Here is a 19622-nt window from a genome sequence, read left to right on the forward strand (position 1 = left end):
TGAGGGAAATTGTTCCTAGATATGGTATCTCAGCTCGACTGATGACCACCTATGTTTTTTCTCTGACTCAGGCTCTGCGACTAGCTCACAACCAGGTTCAAGATGCTCACCTCGACCTCCCAATTTTACCCGAATTGTCCCTCGTGGCACCAGGGAAGTATGGATTCGGAAGGGATTACAGCCACAATGGGAGGGGCCTTTTCAGGTGTTACTCACTACCCCCACTGCAGCCAAGGTTGAGGGGAAAAGTGCCTGGGTTCACCTGCACCACTGCAAGCTCACCACCCTCTAACGAACCTATTTTACTGGTTATTCTAACTCCTGTTTCTGTTCCAGACTTCCTCTTCTCCATAGCTGAACAAGGCCATTGGCATCCTAATTGGAACGTGGACCAGTTTGAACTTTTACCCGTAGTGATAGACAGCCAGCTACACCGACGGTGACCTGAGAAGAGAGACGGGAAAACTGAACTCTTTTAATCAGCAAAATAATTGGACTATTTATCTGAATTCTGAGCCATAAGATGAAACTGTCTGTATGCCACAGTCTGTATAATAGTGTTGATATATGACAGTTTCAGCGCATGGGAGGGGAGACAGAGACGAGAGCTCCATGTAAACACCTTTTTGTACATGTCTTATGTTTATGCGCAAAATGGGAACTTTTCTAGATGTTGGGTGTGTTCACATTCCCTATACATTCCCTATACATTCCAAAGGGGGAGTTCCACTAACCCTAACTGAGACTGTCAGATGGATTCAGAGCCAAACTATCATGAGAGGAGGGGGCCAATACAATACTGCTGAAGCTCTGGAGGGCATCACAGCTGAAATGGTAGCAATAAGGACCGTAACATTACAAAACCGAATGGCCCTCAATTACCTGTTAGCTGAGAAAGGGGGAAAGTGTGCCCTGATAGGATCTGAATGTTGCACTTACATTCCTGATAGTTCAGAAAACATAACCAATCTCGCTGATCACATAAGAAGGAAGGTGAAGAAGTTATCCACACCAGCAGAAGGATCTAGCTGGTTTGATTGGCTATCAGATGGATCTTGGAGATCCTATCTAATTGTTGGTTGCCTTAACCTTTGTTGTAAAGTAATGATGGCAAGGTTAGCAAACCCTCTTGTGGTCAAGGGCTCCTGAGTTATGATCCAACGAACTAAAGAACTACTCGACACTAACAACAATATGATTCAGGAAATAGAGTATGAACGGATGAATGCGATACTCCTAGAATGATCCTAAGTGTTATCATGGAATGATAAAAGGGGGGAATGTGAATGTTTAAAAATGTATAGAGACATTGGGGTTGAGAATGTGGGAATTGTATCGGGACAGTATAAGCTAACAAAGAATTCATGGAGGAATAGCCACGACATCTCAGACTCGAGACTGCGAAATGTTACAACACTAACACATATTGAAACAAAGCCCACAGCTTGCAGAAAAACCTCAAGGTCTTATTAAATCATGTTATTAACCTGAAACATTGACAGAAGATCTTTGTTTAAAATCGGACCATGCTTGGGTCGGCTTATGAGTGGACAAAGGGAAGGAGGGATCAAAAGAGATGGGCTGAGCTGGGATGTCACTCTGGCCCTATCTTGTTATCTTTTGCCGAAAATGTATAACCATCGTCCCTTTACAATGTAACGTCACTTTGTCCGTAGGAAGTGAGTGCGTTCGAACAGACTTGCATTCCTTCTGTCTGATAAAGTCCCCGATCGGGATTTGCTCTTTAAATAAAAGTTTGCTTTGTTTAAAGCACAAACGGTATTCGTTTCAGTAATTTTGCTGAACCAGATTGAGGTAAAAGAATCCAGAAATCAACACCCTTGCAGCTTCCCTCTTTCCCACCCCCCCAAGCTCTCTCTCTGTCACTCCCTCTGTCTCTCCCCTCTCTCTCTGAGAGCCCCTTTCCTCTTTAAATTAAAGTTAATTAAGACAACTGAGCAGAGGGAGCAAGGCCCCTCCCCATTTGTTAACTAGGGGAGAGGTGTGCCCCATTAAGAGCTCCCTCTGCTCAAAATACCAACGAGGCCAATTAAAGACCATTAAGGCCTGTGACTTTGGGGTGGGTGTAGCTCTTAAAGGGACCCCGTGATGGCGACCCCATCCGCGCCGGTGGCAGGACCAGCTAAGACGTACGCGCAGGCGGCGTCCACATCCACGGCACCTCCTGCTGCCCTGCCACCATTCAGACTTATAACAAAAAAACACGGGGTCAAGAGCTACACTCACCCCACAATGAGCATCGAGGAGTGCGTGCGGGCGATGGCTGGGGTAGTCGGCCCCTCGGCCATTGTCGCGGCCTCCAAGATGTCTGGGAATGCTGTATTCTTCCTGGGGTTGGAGCGGGCAGTGTCCCTGGCCCTTGAAAAGGGGCTCACGGTGGGCGGGACGTTCCTGCCGGTGGACCCTCTCGAGGCCACCGCGCAGAGGGTCATCATTTCAAACGTCCCGCCCTTTGTTCCCGCTGGGCTCCTCCTCCCTCACCTACACCAACTGGGGGAGGTAAGGTCGGGGATCAACCCCATACCGCTCGGCCTCAGGGAGAGCAGCCTGCGCCACGTGTTCTCCTTCCGCCGCCAGCTCTTTGTCCGACTGGTGCGGGAGGAGACGATGGAGGGATCATTTAATGTGGTGCACGAGGGGACTGCCTACCGCGTCTTCTGGACATCGGACGGCGTGCGGTGCCATGCCTGTAGGGAGGTGGGGCACGTTTGGAAGAACTGCCCCGCCTCCAAGGCCGACAAACCACCGAAGGCAGCCAAGGCTGGCGCCGACGCCACCCTTCCCCCGATTTGCGTCCGCGTGCCGGGAGCTGTAGGTGCGTGGGCATCGCGGGGGCCTTTGTTTTCACGGCCTCCGGCGGGGGGGAAGGAGAGCGTCTGATCGGAAGGAAGGCGCGGAGGAAGGCGAAAAATCTCGAGGCGGCTCCCCTCAGTGCGGCAGACAATTTGTTTACTGCGCTCAGCCCAACCCCGTCACCGGCGAGCGCGGGTTGCCCTGAGCCCGTGCCCGAGCCCTTGACCAATACCGCAGAGGTGTTCGGGCGCGGGCAAGATAAGAAAAAGGGAGGAGTGGAGCGGGAGGCCTCGGCAGACATGGAGGTCTCCCTGCCTCCACGCACCCCCAGGAACAAAAGGAGGCGCCGCTCTAATGAGGCGGAGGGGGAACAACATCCCTCCGCGGAGGAGTCGGTGCCCGCCGCATGTCCCGCGTCCCCCACCAGTGCCCCCAAACTGCGCCGTAGGCAGGAGGAATCTGTCCCCGGGGAGGGTGAGACAGTCGAGGCTGCCCAGTCTCTGCCTCCCGGGGATGGCGTGGAAGATCTGCCTGTTGTGGGGGGCGTGGGGCCAGCGGAGGAATGCGTTGCCGCCGGGTCGAGCATCCCGGGGACTGAGGCGGGCGGGGCCGAAAAGGCCGAACCTGAGCCCGCCCAGCTATTAACCAACTTCCCCCGGGTGTCGCTCGGCCCGGAAGAAACGGAAAATGTGAACAATTTTAATGATTCTGTATACGCTGGGCCGGGGGATGGTGGCGGGGAGGGGGAAGAACACCAACCCTCGCCCCCTACTTTGGAGCTGGGGTACTTGGAGGACCTGGAACATTTCTTTGACCAGGTCTCTCCGCGTTCCCCGGCTCCTGGGGTGGAGGAGGAACCCCTTCCACTGTCGCTTCCTGACCCAGCACCGCTTTTAAAAGAGCCCAGTGGGGACTCCTCTGCCGACGATCCTGGGGGTGGGATCGGGGCGGAGCCAGGACCGGATAGACCGGCCGGGCCATTTGCCGTACCTTGTGCGGTCGACGGGCCGGCTGCTGGCGGCGACCTCCCGGAGGGGGATGGGGACTCGGTGGGGGACGAGGGAGAAGATCTCGAGTCCATCGCCAGTGAGGCGGTGGATCTCCTCGTGCCCGCCGCTGAGTCCCCCCTCATTCCTGTAAAGGAACTCCGGGACTTTTTGGCCCAGAGCCAGGGTCGCCGCAACCGAGCCCATCTGGCCCGGGAAAGATGGTCCGAGCCGGGGCTGCTCGTCGCGTCCGTCCGCGCCGCCGCTAAAACCATGGCCGCGGGCGGGCCCTTATCAAAGGCGCAAGGCCTTGAGCTGCGCCGCTCAAAAGGTTCCTCGCTGGGCTGCTGAAGGAGTGGAGGTCAACAAACGACTCCACTCCCCCCCCACAATAGGTTAGGTAGAGGTTGCACTATGCTTCTGTCATGAAGATAACCATAGCCAGCCTCAACATCAACGGCGGCAGAGAGGCACGCCATAGATTTAACAATTTTTCGCTCCTGCGGGAGGGGAAATATGCGGTGTGCTTCCTGCAAGAAACCCACACCGTTCCGGGAGACAAAGCCACGTGGCTCCTGGAATGGCAAGGAGAGGTCCGCATGAGCCACCTCACTACCACTTCTTGTGGGGTGGCCATCTTGTTGGCCCCGCATTTTCAGCCGGAGATCTTGGGGGTCGAGGAGCCCGTGCCAGGCCGCTTGCTGCACGTCACGGTTCACCTGGGGGACGTGCCGCTCCATCTCGTGAACGTGTACGCCCCTCAGCCCGGACTGCAGCGGACGCGCTTCTTCGAAGTGGTGTCTGCTCTTCTTGGCTCCGTCGACGTCGGCGACTGCATTGTCCTCGGGGGGGATTTTAACTGCACCCTCGAGGCGAGGGACCGCTCCGGTGCCCCGCAGAGCATGACGGCGATGGAGAAGTTGAGGGACCTGGTCGGGTCCTTCGACTTGGTAGACGTCTGTCGAAATCTCCACCCCGACTCCAGCGCCTTTACTTGGGTGAGGCCTGGAGTAGGATGGTCCAGAGTCGACCGCCTTTACGTGTCTCGGGCGTATGTTTCCTGCATCCCAGCGGCCTCCATGCAGCCGGTGCCGTGTTCGGACCACCACCTGGTGTGGGCGGAGCTCGCTTCGCTCCGCGCGAGGACGGGGTCCGCATACTGGCATTTTAACAACCAGCTGCTGGAGGACGTGCGGTTCCAGGACTCGTTCCGTCGTTTCTGGTCCGACTGGAGAAGGAAGCAGGGGGGCTTCCCCTCCTTGAGGCTATGGTGGGACGTGGGCAAGGCACACGTCCACGTCTTCTGTCAAGAGTACGCGAGGGGGTCGACCAAGAGGCGGGCGGCCAGGGTCGGGCGCCTAGAAAAAGAGGTGCTCAACCTGGAGTCCCGTCTCGGTCAAGTCGTCGAGGACCCGGCCCTGCGGATGGTGTACGAAGCGAAGAAGGCCGCGCTGAAGGACCTGCAGCTCGTTGGGTCCCGAGGCGCGTTCGTGAGGTCGCGGATCGGGTTCCTGCGGGATCTGGACCGCGGCTCCCCCTTCTTCTACTCGCTGAAAAAAAGACAGAGTGTCCGTAAGCAGCTCTTGATGCTGCTTGCGGATGACAGCTCTCTCGTCTCGGATCCGGAGGGCGTCAACAACAGGGCCCGGGACTATTACGGTGCTCTGTTCTCTCCGGAGCCGTCCAGCGAGGAAGCGCGTAGAGTTTTGTGGGAGGACCTGCTGATGGTCGGCCCGGAGGGCGCCGAAAATCTGGAAGCTCTGCTAAGCCGGCGCCCTCGCCCGGCTCTCGAGGGGAAAAGCCCCGGGGCTGGACGGGCTGACCGTGGAGTTCCACAGGGCGTTCTGGGATGTCCTGGGGGGGCGACTACGTGCGGGTCCTGGGGGAAAGTCTGGCGACCGGGGAGATGCCCCTCTCTTGGCGCAGGGCAGTCATCGTCCTGCTGCCTAAGAAGGGCGATCTCCGCCTCCTTAAGAACTGGCGCCCGGTCTCCCTCCTCAGCACGGACTACAAAATCTTCGCCAGGGCCATGTCTGCTCGCCTTGGCGCCGTGCTGGACCACATGATCCACCCCGACCAGTCCGACACGGTCCCGGGCCGGACAATCCACGACAACATCCATCTGGTCCGGGACCTCATCCATCATTCCCAGGAGGCTGGTCTGTCGGTCGCCTTCCTATCTCTTGAATAAGTGAAGGCGTTCGACAGGGTGGATGACGACTACCTGTTCGGGACTCTGCGCGCTTTCAGGTTCGGGACGCATTTCGTCTCTCGGATCCGACTTTTGTACGTCGCCGCAGAGTGTCTGATTAAGGTTAACGGGTCCTTGACGGCGCCCCATCGCTTTGGGAGAGGGGTGCGCCAGGGATGCCCCATGTCCGGCCAGTTATATGCCATCTGCGTGGAGCCTTTCCTACGCCTCCTGCGGACGAGGTTGATGGGACTGGCTCTGCAAGGGCCGGGCGTGGAGGTCGTCCTCCCGGCTTACGCCGATGACGTGCTCCTCGCGGTAGAGGATCCCGCTGACCTGCGGAGGATGCGTGAGTGCCAGGAGATTTACTCGGCCGCATCCTCTGCCAGGATCAACTGGGAGAAATATTCCGGACTCCTGGTGGGTCAGTGGCGGGTGGACTCCCTGCCGGAGGAGCTCAGGCCTTTTGCCTGGAGCACGACCCATCTCCTCTATCTGGGAGTCTACCTTAGCCCCGACGAGGAAGCCTGGCCGGCAAACTTGCAAGAGCTGGAGGCCAAGGTCGCTGCTCGCCTAGGGCGCAGGACAGGACTGCTCCGAGTGCTGTCCTACAGGGGTCGAGCGCTAGTCATAAACCAGCTGGTGGCCGCCATGTTGTGATACCGGCTGGTCACTTTGACCCCTCCCCCTGCGTTTGTCACCAAGATACAGAAGAAGCTGGTGGACTTTTTCTGGAACAACAGGAAGCACTGGGTCTCTGCCGCGGTCTTGAGTCTCCCGCTTGGGGAGGGCGGTCAGTCGTTGGTGTGCATCAGCACCCAGCTCGCGACTTTCCATCTTCAGACCCTGCAGAGATACCTTTACGTCGAGCCCCCTCCCAGGTGGCGTGCTCTGGCGACGTACTTCTTCCGCCAGCAGCACGGCCTCAACTATGACACGCAGCTCCTGTTTGTGAGCTTGGGGGGCATCAGGACCGCCTTCCAGGTGCTGCCTGTCTTTTACAAGGAACTCACCAGGGTCTGGAACAAAGTCTCCACCAAGCGCAGCTCTCCACCGGCTGGAGTGGCGGCTGTCCTGCAGGAGCCGCTGCTCGGGAATCCGTACCTCCACGACCGTCGTTTTAGGTGGCGGCCGGACGAGAGGGCTGTGGCTGGTGAAGTGACCAGGGTCAGGGACCTGCTCGATGGCGGAGGAGCGGGCTGGATGGCGCCAGACACGCTGGTGCGGCGCCTAAATTCTGCCAACGTCCGCCGCGCGGCCGATGCCATCGAGTTGCTAAAAACAGCTCTGGGCCCCGACTCCGTTAGGTGCATCGAGGAGGCTCAAGCACGTGGGGAATTCCCGTCCGAATTGACCCCCGTCCGGACGGAATTCCTCATCGGCGCCAAACCCTGGAACCTCCCTCGGGAGCCGGCGCCTCACAACTTGAGCCGCCTCGAGGAAATCCCCTCCGTGCCTTTCAGTTCCGCGCGGAGGGGTTTCCTGTACGAGCTGCTCCTGCACACTCTCAACTTTGCCATCCTCGCCTGCCGTCCGGACACGCCATGGCGTACCATCTTGCCGTGCGGAGGAGGTGGGGGTCCCCGATGGAGGGCACTCTACGCGGGAGTCTCCCACTATTTATCGGGGTCTTGGCCTGGAGGGTGGTGCACAGAGCAGTACCGTGCAATAAATTTTTAAGCCGGTTCACGGGCTCCCAGGCCGCCTGCAATTTCTGCGGTCTGGAAGAGTCCGTGTTCCATGTTTTTATTGAATGCACGAGGTTGCAGCCCCTGTTTTATTATTAAAGGAGCTGCTCCTGAAATTCTGGCTGCACTTCAGTCCCGCACTCCTGATCTTTGGGAACCCTGTGCGGAGGGGAGCGGGTAGGTCCGAGGGCCTCCTCGTAGGACTGCTCCTGGGCATGGCCAAGGGTGCCATCAGCCGGTCCAGGCAGCGGGCAGTCGAGGGGGTCATTCAACCTGACTGCCTGCCTCTCTTCCGCGCGTACATCCGCGCCAGGGTGTCCTTGGAGATGGAGCACGCGGTGTCCACCAGTACGCTCGCGGCCTCCCGCGAGAGGTGGGCACTGGAGGGACTGGATTGCATCATCACGCCTGGCAACCAAATTTTAATTTGATTTTATGTTTTAAAGTTTAATTTGTTTTAATTGCCGGTGTTTTTAGTGTCCCCCTCCCCTTTTGTAGGGGGCACTTGGCGGGGGGGGGGGGGGAGGGGAAATAGATTTTAGTGCCCAAAAAAAAAACTTTAAAAAAAAATACACACAAAAAAAGGCCTTGTAAATGTTTGGTATGCCCCCCAGATCGGGGGGACACGATTTAAGGATTAATGTTTCAGTTTCCTCCCAAAAGAGTTCTGTGGACAAGCACTCGAAGGTCGCTTTGTTCATCTACATTAAGTGGCCTAACACTTAATGTGTTTCCCCTTTCCTTATTAGCCCTTCTCTCCTTGCACTTCTCCTGAATTAAATTCCATTTGCCACTGCTATGCACACCTGACCAGTAGATTGATGTCCTCTTGCAGCCCATGACTTTCCTCTTCATTATCAAACATAGCCAATTTTAGTGTCATCTGCAAACTTCTTAATCATACTTCCGATATTCAAATCTAAATCATTGATATTACCACAAAAAGCAAGGGACCTGGTTCTGAGCCCTGCAGAACCCCACTGGAAACATCCTTCCAGTCATAAACATCCATCAAGCATTCCCCTTTGCTTCCTACCTCCAAGCCAATTTTAGATCCAACTATCCACTTTTCCTGGATCCCATGGGCTTTAACCTTCATGACCAGTCTACCATGCAGGACCTTATCAAAAGCCTTGCTAAAGTCCATATACTACATCGTCTGCACTACCCTCATCGACCCTCTTGGTTACCTCCTCACAAAAATAAATCAGGTTAGTCAAACACTATCTTCCCTTAACAAATCTGTGCTGACTGTCCCTAATTAATCCTTGCCTATCCAAATACAGATTTATCCTGTCTTTGAGGATTTTTTCCAATTTTCCCACCACTGTGGGTGGGCTGACAGGCCTGTAATTACTCTGCCTATCCCTTTTTCCCTTCTTAAACAAGGGTACTACATTAGCAGTCCTCTGGCACCATGCCCATATCCAACCAGGACAGAAAATGATGGTCAAGGCCTCTGCTATTTCCTCTTACTTCACTCAACAACCTGGGATGCACTTCATCTGGACCTGGGGAATTATCTACTTTCAAAGCTGCTAAATCCCTTAATACTTCCTCCATTTATTTAATCCAGAATTCACCCCTCCTCCAGCAGTATCTGCATTACCTCTTTATTTTTCTCCTTTGTGAAAACAGATGCAACGTATTCAAGAACCCTACTAACATCTTCCACCTCAAAGATTACCCTCATGGTCTCTCATAATCCCAACCTTTTCCTTAGTTACCCTCTTGCTCTTAATATATAGGGTTTTCTGACAGGACTGGACAGGTTAGATGCAGGAAGAATATTCCTGATGTTGGAAGTCCAGAACCAGGAGACACAGTCTAAGGATAAGGGGTAAGCCATTTAGGACAGATGAGGAGAATATTCTTCACTCAGTAGTTAACCTGTGGAATTCTCTACTGCAGAGTTGTTGATGCCAGTTCATTGGATATATTCAAGAGGGAGTTAGATGTGGCCCTTATGGCTAAAGGGATTAAGGGGTAAGGAGAGAAAGCAGGAAAGGGCTAATGAGGTGAATGATCAGCCATGATCTTATTGAATGGTGGTGCAGGCTTGAAGGGCTGAATGGCCTACTCCTGCACCTATTTTCAATGTTTCCTTAATTTTACTGCCAAAGAATTTCTTATGTTCTCTCAGCATTCCTAATAGATTTTTAAAAATGTTACCTCTTTCTATATTCTCAAGTATTTAGCCATTGATGTGGCATAAGCATCCCTTTTTCTTGATCCTCCCCTGTAAGTCCCTAAAAATCCAGGCGTCTTGCTTTTTTCTTCAAGGGCACATGTTTGGCCTGAACCTTTTGGATCTCCTCCTTGAATGCCTCCCACTGTTCCGACATTGATTTACCCACAAGTAGCTGTTTCCAGTCCACTGGCCAAATCACTCCAACTTGGCAAAATTAGCTTTTCCCCAATTTGCAACTTTTATTCCAGGCCTATTGTCCTTATCCAAGAGCTGATGGCTTTATAGGTCCATAGAAACTCTGTAGGGAGAGATCAACTGTCCCATCAAGCTTGGCCCACTCTGACTGGCATTGTGACTTGGACAGTTCCTACCCCTTCCCCCTCATGCAATAAGTCCTGGGAGGGACACATAACCCAGGGCCAACAAGGTTCTTCCCATTACCTCGGGTGATCGAATCCAGTCCAGGAGATCACATGGGCCACACTCTGCCAAATGTTAATTGTCAGGACACCTGTGAACAATGGACAAGTGGAATGCAAGAGATGTAATCTCTGCCCCATCAGGAACTGGTTCAGCTCCCTCTTGCACATGTGCTCAGACTTCACCCACCCACCAGCCAGCAATGTATTCCAGAGGCTCCCTATTCTGGGGAACTGCCCAACATCCAGTCTGTGCCTACCCTTGCCTCCTTTAATCTTGTATCCCCACCCTGCACTCCTTCCAGTCTGTCAACCCAAAAATCTCAGGTCTGCTATGTTAATGACTGCAAAGAAGGAATGCATTTTTATAAGGAGAGTATTTTATATCAGTTTAAAGATTGAGGCTTTGTGGATGTTTTATTCTGTGGTCACTTTGTCCCTTTTCAATGAATTGCTCTCTAACCCTGATCACCAATGATCCAGTCCCTGGGGCTCCCACTGACACACTCCTGTTGCAGGTGCCCCTATGAGGGAGACGACTACCAGACCCTCCTACACCCGGTGGATGTGTTTTCCGGCCTGATGTTCCCAACCCACCACAAGCGCTTTGAAGTGAAGACTTTTGTTTTCCTGGATGGAGACTCTGCTCAGCCACTCACGGGACAGGTAACCAAAGTCTGAGCCAATGAAAGCCTATCCTGGCTCTTGGTACAACAGCCTGCTTCACCTGTGTCCACGAAGCTCACCCTGAACTCTCCCTTCTAGGTTTACTTACACTGCAATGCTGAGCTGTGCTCCCCCTCTGCTCAGGATGACTGTACATCCAAATGTGGCCCAAGTGAGTTCCTTCACATTTCATCTTTGCCATTAAATCAACACTTGCCTCTTGCTGGAGTTTATTTCTGATCTTGTGTCTTTAAACATGCTGCAGTATCCAGTCAGCAGGGATACATTACTCTGTTACCTGGTTGTGACATGATGGGGAGTAGGGTGAACTAATCCAAGTGCTTCTCCCAATAGAGAGACGCAGGAGTGCAGATGACCATGAGGGAACATTGGTGAGTGCCCCTGGCCCCATCATTTTCCTGGAAGGTGAGAATCGCCAGTCTGAGAAGCTGCTGGAAGAGAATGGTAAGTGGTGGCTCTGAGAAGCTGGGGTTGGTCTCCTTGGAGCAGCGAGGGTAAGGGGGGATTTGATAGAAGGGTTTAGATACTGAAACTGTTTCCCATGGCTTAAGGGTTGATAACACGAGCACAGATTTAAGGTGATTGCAAAAGAACCATAGGTGACATGCAAAACATTTTTATGCAAAAGTGTTGTGATTTACAATGCACTGCCTCAAGGTGGTGGATACAGATTCAATAGTAGCTTTCAAAAGGGAGTTGGATAAATCCATGGAGGGGGAAGGAGTGCAACTAATTGGATTGCTCTTTGGGCCAAATAGTCACCTGCTGTGCTGTGGGAAGGTAGTGCAGGAGTCCTCTGCGGTCATCTCCCTCCAACCACCGTTTTGAATACTGTTGGAGATAGCTCATCCGGGGAAGGCAGCAGCAGCCAAGTTCATGGCATTGAGTGGCTCTGCTGCACAGGAGGGCAGGAAAGAGTGGGAGAGCATTAGTGGTAAGGGATTCTATTGTAAGGGGAATAGATAGGCATTTCTGCAGCTGCAATCGAGACTCCAGGATGGTATGTTGTCTGCCTGGTGCAAGGGTCCAGGATGTATTGGATTGGCTGCAGGGAATTCTGGAGGGTGAGTGTGAATAGCCAGGTGTCGTGATGCATATATGCACCAACGATATAGGTAAACAGGATGAGGTCCTACAAAAGCTGAATTTTGAGAGCTAGGAGTTAAATTTTAAAAGTGGGACTTCTAAGGTAGTAATCTCAGGTTATGTGCTAGTCAGAGTAGGAATAGCAGGATAGTTAAGATGAGAACATGGCTTGAGGGAGGGTTTCAAATTCCTGGGACATTGAAACCAGTTCTGGGGGAGGTGGGATCAGTACAAACTGGATGGTCTGCACCTGGGCAGGACTGGAACCAATGTTCGCGGGGTGTTTGCTAGTGCTGTTGTGGGTTTAAACTAATATGGCAGGGAGATGGGAATCTACGCAAGGAGACAAAAGAAAGTAAAATGGGGGCAGAAGCAAAATGTAGGAAGGAGATAAGTGGAGGGCAGAAATCAAAGGCCACATTACAAAATTCTAAAAGGACAGTGTTTTTATAAAAACAAGCCTGAATGCTATTTCAATGCAAGGAGCATTTGTAAAAAGGTGGATGAATTAACAGCACAGATAGCTGTTAACAGTTATGATGTAATTGGGATTAGAGGCATTGCTCCAGGGTGACCAAGGCTGGGAACTCAACATCCAGGGGTAGTCAATATTCAGGAAGGATAGACAAAGGAAAAGGTGGTGGGGTAGCGTTGCTGGTTAGGTAGAGTTGCTGGTTAGAGAGGAGATTAACGCAATAGTAAGGAAGGCACTAGCTTGGATGATGTGGAATCTATGGGTAGAGCAGCCGAACACCAAAATGCAGAAAACACTAGTGGGACTTGTGTACAGACCACCAAACAGTAGTAGTGAGGTTGGATGGCATCAAACTGGAAATTAGGGATGCATGCAATAAAGGTACAACAGTTATCATGGGTGACTTTAATCTAAATGTAGATTGGGCTAACCAAACTGGTAGCAATGCAGTGGAGGAGAATTTCCTGGAATGTATAAGGGAAGGTTTTCTTGATCAATATGCCAAGGATCCAACTAGAGCTGGCCCTCCTAGACTGCATGTGTAATGAGGATTAATTAGCAAACTTGTGCGAGGCCCCTTGAGGGAGAGTGACCATAATATGATTGAAATCTTCATTTAAGATTGAGTGACAGTTAATTCAGAGACTAGGGTCCTGAACTTAAAAAAAGGTAACTTCAATGGTACAAGATGTAAATTGGCTAAGATAGATACATGGTTGATGGTGGATAGGCAATGGCAGACATTTAAAGATCACATGGATGAACTTCAACAATTGTACATTCCCTGTCTAGCATAAAAATAGAATGGGGAAGGTGGATCCACTGTGGCTAACAAGGGAAATTGGGGATAGTGTTAAATCCAAGGAAGAGGCATATAAATTGGTGAGATAGCAGCAAAGCTGAGGATGGAGAAATTTAGAATTCAGCAGAGGACAAAGGGTTTAATTAGGAGGGGAAAATGGAGTATGAGTAAACTGACTGCAAAAACTTCTATAGATATGTGAAGAGGACAATTAGTGAAGACAAATGTAGGTCCCTTGCAGTCAGAATCAGGTGAATTTATAATGGGAACAAAAATGGCAGAGCAACTGAACAAATACTTTGGTTCTGTCTTCACTAAGGAAGACATAAGTAATTTTCTGGAAATACTGAGGGTCTAGCGAGAAGGAGGAAATTGTTAGGGAAATTGATGGCCAATGCATCCCCGGGGCCTGATAGTCTGCATCCCAGAGTACTTAAGGAAGTGGCCTGAGAAATAGTGGATGCATTGGTGGCCATTTTCCAAAATTCTATTGCCTCTAGATCAGTTCCTATGGATTGGAGGGTAGCTCATGTAACCCCACTTTTGAGAACAGGGAATTATAGATCAGTTAGCCTGACATCAGTATTGGGGAAAATGTTGGAATCAAAGATATAATAGCACTGCATTTGCAATGCAGTGACAGGATTGGTCCATGTCAGGATTTATCAAAGAGAAATCATGCTTGACAAATCTTCTAGAATTTTTTGAGGATGTAACTAGTAGTGGGCAAGGGAGAACCAGTTGATGTGGTGTATTTGGACTTTCCAAAGGCTTTTGACAAGGTCCCGCACAAGAGATTGTTGTGCAAAATTAAAGCATATGCTATTGGGTGTAATGTATTGATGTGGATAGAGAACTGGCTGGCAGAGTAGGAATAAATGGTCCTTTTCAGAATGGCGGGCAGTGATGAGTGGGGTACTGCAAGGTTCAGTGCTGGGACCCCAGCTATTCACAATATAAATGATTTAGACAAAGGAATTGAATGTAATATCCAAGTTTGCAGATGACACTAAGCTGGGTGGCAGTGTGAGCTTTAAGGAGGATGCTATGAGGCTGTAGGGTGACTTGGACTTAGGTGAGTGGCCAAATGCATGGCAGATGCAGTATAATGTGGATAAATGCGAGATTATCCACTTTGGGGATAAAACAGGAAGGCAGAATATTATCTGAATGGTGACCGATTAGGAAAAGGGGAGGTGTAACATGACCTAGGTGTCATGGTACATCAGTCATTGAAAGTTGGCATGCAGGTACAGCAGGCAGTGAAGAAGACAAATGGCATGTTGGACTTCATAGTGAGAGGATTTGAGTTATGGAGCAGAGAGGTCTTACTGCAGTTGTACAGGGGCTTAGTGAGGCCACACCTTGAATATTGTGTTCAGTTTTGGTCTCCATCTGAGGAAGGATGTGCTTGCTATTGAGGGAGTGCAGCAAAGGTTCACCAGACTGATTCCTGGGATGGCAGGACTGACATGAAGAGAGACTGGATCAACTAGGCTTATATTCACTGGAATTCAGGAGAATATTGGGGGGGACCTCATAGAAACATATAAAATTCTGATTGGATTGGACAGGTTAGATGCAGGAAGAATGTTCCTGATGTTGGAAGTCCAGAACCAGAGGTCACAGTCTAAGGATGAGGCGTGAGCCATCTAGGACTGTGATGAGGAGAAACTTCACTCAGTTGTGAGCATGTGGAATTCTCTACCACAAAGTTACAGGCCAGTTCATTTGATATATGCAAAGTGAGTTAAATGTGGCCCTTATGGCTAAAGGGGTATGGAGTGAAAGTGGGAATGGGATACTGAAGTTGCATGATCAGTCATGATATTGAATGGTGCAGGCTCACATGGCCTACTCCTGCAACTATTTTCTATGTTTCTATTACGGAGTGTCAATTGGTAGCACACTCGCCTGAGTCAGAGGCTGTGGATTCAGGTCCCACTCCAGGAACCTGAGCACAAGATCTAGACTGACCGTCCCGTGCAGTGCTGAAGGAGTGCTGCACTCAGAAGTGCCATCTTTCAGATCAGACCTTAAGCCGAGGCCCTGTCTGCACTCTGATGGATGTAAAAGATCCCAATGCACTATTTTGACAAGCAGGACAGTTATCCCATGTCCTGGCCAATATTTATCCCTCCAGCATAACAAACAGATTGTCTGTCTGAGGGAGCTGCTTGTGTGCAAATTGGCTGAAGCATTTCCCACCTTACAACAGTGACTGCGCTCCGTAATTCATTGGCTGTAAAGTGCTTTGAGCCATCCGGTGTTTATGAAAAGCACTTGTATAAATGCAAGTCTGTCTTGATTTACTGCACTATTGTGACTGGGCCACCAAACCCTTCCACATGTAACCTCTTGTGTCTCCCAATAGATGCTGCTGGGGCTCCTTCTCGGTTCCTGCATGGAGCAGCCATTGGCTTCATGGTGGTGTCTGTGTCCCTGTTGGTGGTGGCTGCAGTGTACATGATGTGGAAACCAAGAGCTGTCACTTCCCAAAGCAGTGAGATTGAACTGTAGATCCTGACCAGAAATAAACTGCTGGAGAAATGTGACTGGGTGTCTGTTTGTAACTGGGAGATTTAAGTAACATGATCACTTCACATAGTTAGCACTGGAGACTGGCATTCTTCTTGCAGGAACTTGCAATGCAATTGGGAAAGAATTTGGGATTGGCTTTCAGATGTTCATTAACTTTTAGCTTCCATTCTCTTGGGTTACAGGTGAGCATCCTCTGAATTGCTTTTCGAGCATCACAATAGGTTCACCTTCTCCCCCTGTGGTGGTTGCTGAGGCTACTCACTGCAGCATGGTGAGGTACTGAGGCTCCTGCGTACTGGTGGGCGTGATGGTGCCTCTGGGGAGTGCAGTCACAGCCAAGTCCATGGCACCACGGGTGGCTCAGCTGCTGCTTCTAGTAGCCTGCCTGGCACCAGGGTCAAGGATGTCACAGCAGCAGAAGATGGTGCAGGTGGGAGGGCTTTACATTCCTGAGGCATTGGGGCAGTTTCTTGAGGTGGAACCTGGTACAAGCTGGACGGATTGCACCTCAACAGAGCCAGGAAACTTGACCTCACTGGAGGCTTTGCCAGTGTTGGGAAGGGTTTAAACTAGCTTGGCAGAGGGATGGGGAGCCGAGAATAGATTCAGTGGGGAGAGAAGCAAAGCAGGAATTGGACAGCAGAAAAGTTGAATTGGAAGACTGGGGAAACCAGGGCTGGAAAATGGACAACAGAGGAGTTTGGCACCATGAATTGGTATATACCTTCAATGCTAGGAGAATAGGGAATAAGGCAGATGAGCTGAGAGCACAGATACACACTTGGGAGTATGATTATTATAGCTATTACTGAGACTTGGCTGAAAGAAGGGCAGGTAGAGCAGCTCCCTATTCCTTGTTGGAGTTTTTAGATGGGATGGAATGGAGAGGGGGCGGTTGCAGTAGTAAACAATTACAGCTGTGAAAAGGGATGATTGGTTAGAGGGGTCAACAAATGATGCCAGTGGGATTGAATTGAAGAACAAAAAGGGGGTAATCACACTACTGGGAGTGTAGTATAGACCCTCAAGCAGCCAGAGGGAGATAGAACAAATGTGGGCAAACTACAAAAACTATACAGCTGTAATAGTGGGGGATTTCAACTACCCTAATAACTGGGAAAGTCGGTGTGAATGGTAAAGGGTGCAGAACTCCTAGAATGCATTCAAGAGCAGTTCAGCCAGTGTAAGAAACCCAACAAGGGAGGGGTTGGTTGATTCAGTTGTTCATGTGACTTTTTGGGTCATTAATCACATTGCAGTGGGTCTGGAGTCACATACAGGCCAGACCAGGTGAAGATGGCAGATTTCCTTCCCTACATGACATGCAGGAGTAGATCACTTGGCCCCTCTGGCCCACTCCACCATTCAATTAGATCATGGCAGAACTGATCTTGGCCTCCACTCCATTTCCCTGCCAGCTGCCCCTAACCCTTGACTCCATTGTCCTTAAAATCTGACCATCTTCTCCTTCAATATATTCAATGACCAACATTCCACAGCTCTCTGGGGCAGAGAATTCCAGAGGTTCATGACCTTCAGAAGAAATTCCTCCTCATTTCTGTTTAAAATTGGCGACCCCTTATTCTTAACCTATGCCCCTAGTTCTAGATTCCATCACGAGGGGAAACATCCTCCATCTACATGGTCAAGCCCCCTTAGAATTGTAAATGTTTCAATAAGATCACCTCTCCATCTTCTAAACACCACACCAATGAGTATAGGCCCAACCTTTCTTCATACGACAACCCTTTCATCTCAGGAATCCACCTCGTGAACCTTCTCTGAACTGCCTCCACTGCAAGTAAATCCTTCCTTAAATAAGATCAAAACTGTATGCAGTACTCCAGGTGTGGTCTTACTAACACCCTGTACAGTAGCAGCAGGACTTCCCTATTTTTATACTCCATCTCCTTGCATTAGAGGTCATCATTCCATTTGTCTTCCTAATTGGTTCCAGTAGCTGCATGCTAACTTTGTTACATGTACTTGGACCCACAGAACCCTCTACCACAGCATTTTCTAATAGCTCCCCCTTTAAATCATTTGCTTTTTTCCTCCCAAAGTAGATAGCTTCACATTTTCCCACATTATACTCATCTGCCAATTTTTTGTCTACTCCTTTAGTCTGTCTATATCCCTTTTGTAGCTTTGTGTCCTCCTCACAATTTGCTTTTCCACCCATCTTTGTATCAGCAAACTTGGCTACATTACACTTGGTCCCTTCATCCAAGTCATTAAAATAAATTGTAACTAGTTGAGGCCGCAGCACTGATCCCTTTGGCATGTCACGAGTTACAGTTTGCCAACCTGAAAATGACATTTATCCTGACTCCCTGTTTTTGTCAGCCAATCCTGTATCCAAGCTAATCTTAGCCCCAACCTCATGAGCTCTTATCTTGTGCAGTAACCTGTTATGTGGCAGACAAAAAGCAGGAAACTTTCGACCTGTTAGCCGAACTTCTGTTGAGAAAATGCTGGAGTAAATTAAGGAAACAGTAGCAGGGCGTTTGGAAAAGCATAATTCAAGCAGAGTTAGCATGGTTTTATAAAAGGGAAATCATATTTGACATATTTGCTGGCGTTCTTTAAAGAAGTAACGAGAGGGTGGATCAGGGGGAACCAGTGGATGTGGTGTATTTGGATTTCCAGAAGCAATTCGACAAGGTGCCACAAAAGGTTACTGCACAAGATAAAAGTTCACGGGTTTGGGGGTAATATATTGGCATGGATAGCGGATAGGCTAACTAAGAGAAAAGAGAGTCAGGCTAAATGAGTCATTTTTCCAGCTGGCAAAGTGGTGACTGGGATCAGTGCTGGGTCCTCAGCTATTTACAATCTATTAATGACTTGGTGAAGGGACCAAGTGTAATGTAGCCAAGTTTGCTGACGAAACAAAGCTGGGTGGGAAAGCAAATTCTGAGGAGGATACTAATCTGCAAAGTGATATAGACAGGCTAAGTGAGTGGGGAAAAAATTTGGCAGATGGAATATAATGTGAGGTTAACCACTTTGACAGAAATAATAGAAAACCAATTTATAAGTTAAATGGAGAACAATTGCAAAGTGCTGCAGTACAGATGGACCTGGGGGTCCTTGTGCATGAAACAAAAAAGTTAGTATGCAGGTACAGCAAATAATGAGGAAGCCAAATGGAATATTGGCCTTTATTTCAAGGGGAATAGAGTATAAAAGCAGTGAAGTCCTGCTACAACTTTACAGGGTAGTGGTGAGGCCACACCTGGACCACGGCGCAGAGTTTTGGTCTCCGTATTTAAGGAAGGATATACTTGCATTGGAGGCTGGTCAGAGAAGGTTCACTAAGTTGATTCCAGAGATGAGGGGGTTGACTTTGAAGTTCGGTTGGGCCTATACACATTGAAATTTAGAAGAATGGGAGGTGATCTTACTGAAACATATAATGAGGGGGCTCAACAAGGTGGTTGCAGAGAGCATATTTCTACTCATAGGGGAAGCTAAAACTAAGGGACATGGTCTCAGAATAAAGGGCCGCCCATTTAAAACAGATGAGGAGAAATTTCTTCTCTCCCAATATTGTAAATCCATGGAATTCTCTCCCCCCCCAGAGAACTGTGGAGGCTGAGTCATTGAATATATTTAAGGTGGAGATAGACAGATAATGGAGTAAAGGATTATGGGGAGTAGGCAGGGAAGTGGAGCTGAGTCCATGATCAGATCAGCCATGCTCTTATTAAATGGTGGAGCAGGCTCGAGGGGTCAAGTC

General features: G+C 50.1%; 1 protein-coding gene across 1 annotated transcript in view; it reads left to right on the forward strand.

Moving 5' to 3' along the window:
- The window catches only part of LOC139229045 (zona pellucida sperm-binding protein 4-like), a 52622-nt gene extending 36763 nt beyond the window's left edge, over positions 1–15859 (forward strand). Inside the window, exons 7-10 of the mRNA XM_070860707.1 lie at positions 10808–10955; positions 11055–11127; positions 11310–11420; positions 15714–15859. Coding sequence (XP_070716808.1) covers positions 10808–10955; positions 11055–11127; positions 11310–11420; positions 15714–15859 — 478 coding nt within the window. The remainder of the gene's footprint in view (positions 1–10807; positions 10956–11054; positions 11128–11309; positions 11421–15713) is intronic.
- Positions 15860–19622: the final 3763 nt, after the last annotated feature.

This window comes from Pristiophorus japonicus, chromosome 18 (assembly GCF_044704955.1).
Source record: "Pristiophorus japonicus isolate sPriJap1 chromosome 18, sPriJap1.hap1, whole genome shotgun sequence".
NCBI lineage: Eukaryota > Metazoa > Chordata > Chondrichthyes > Pristiophoridae > Pristiophorus > Pristiophorus japonicus.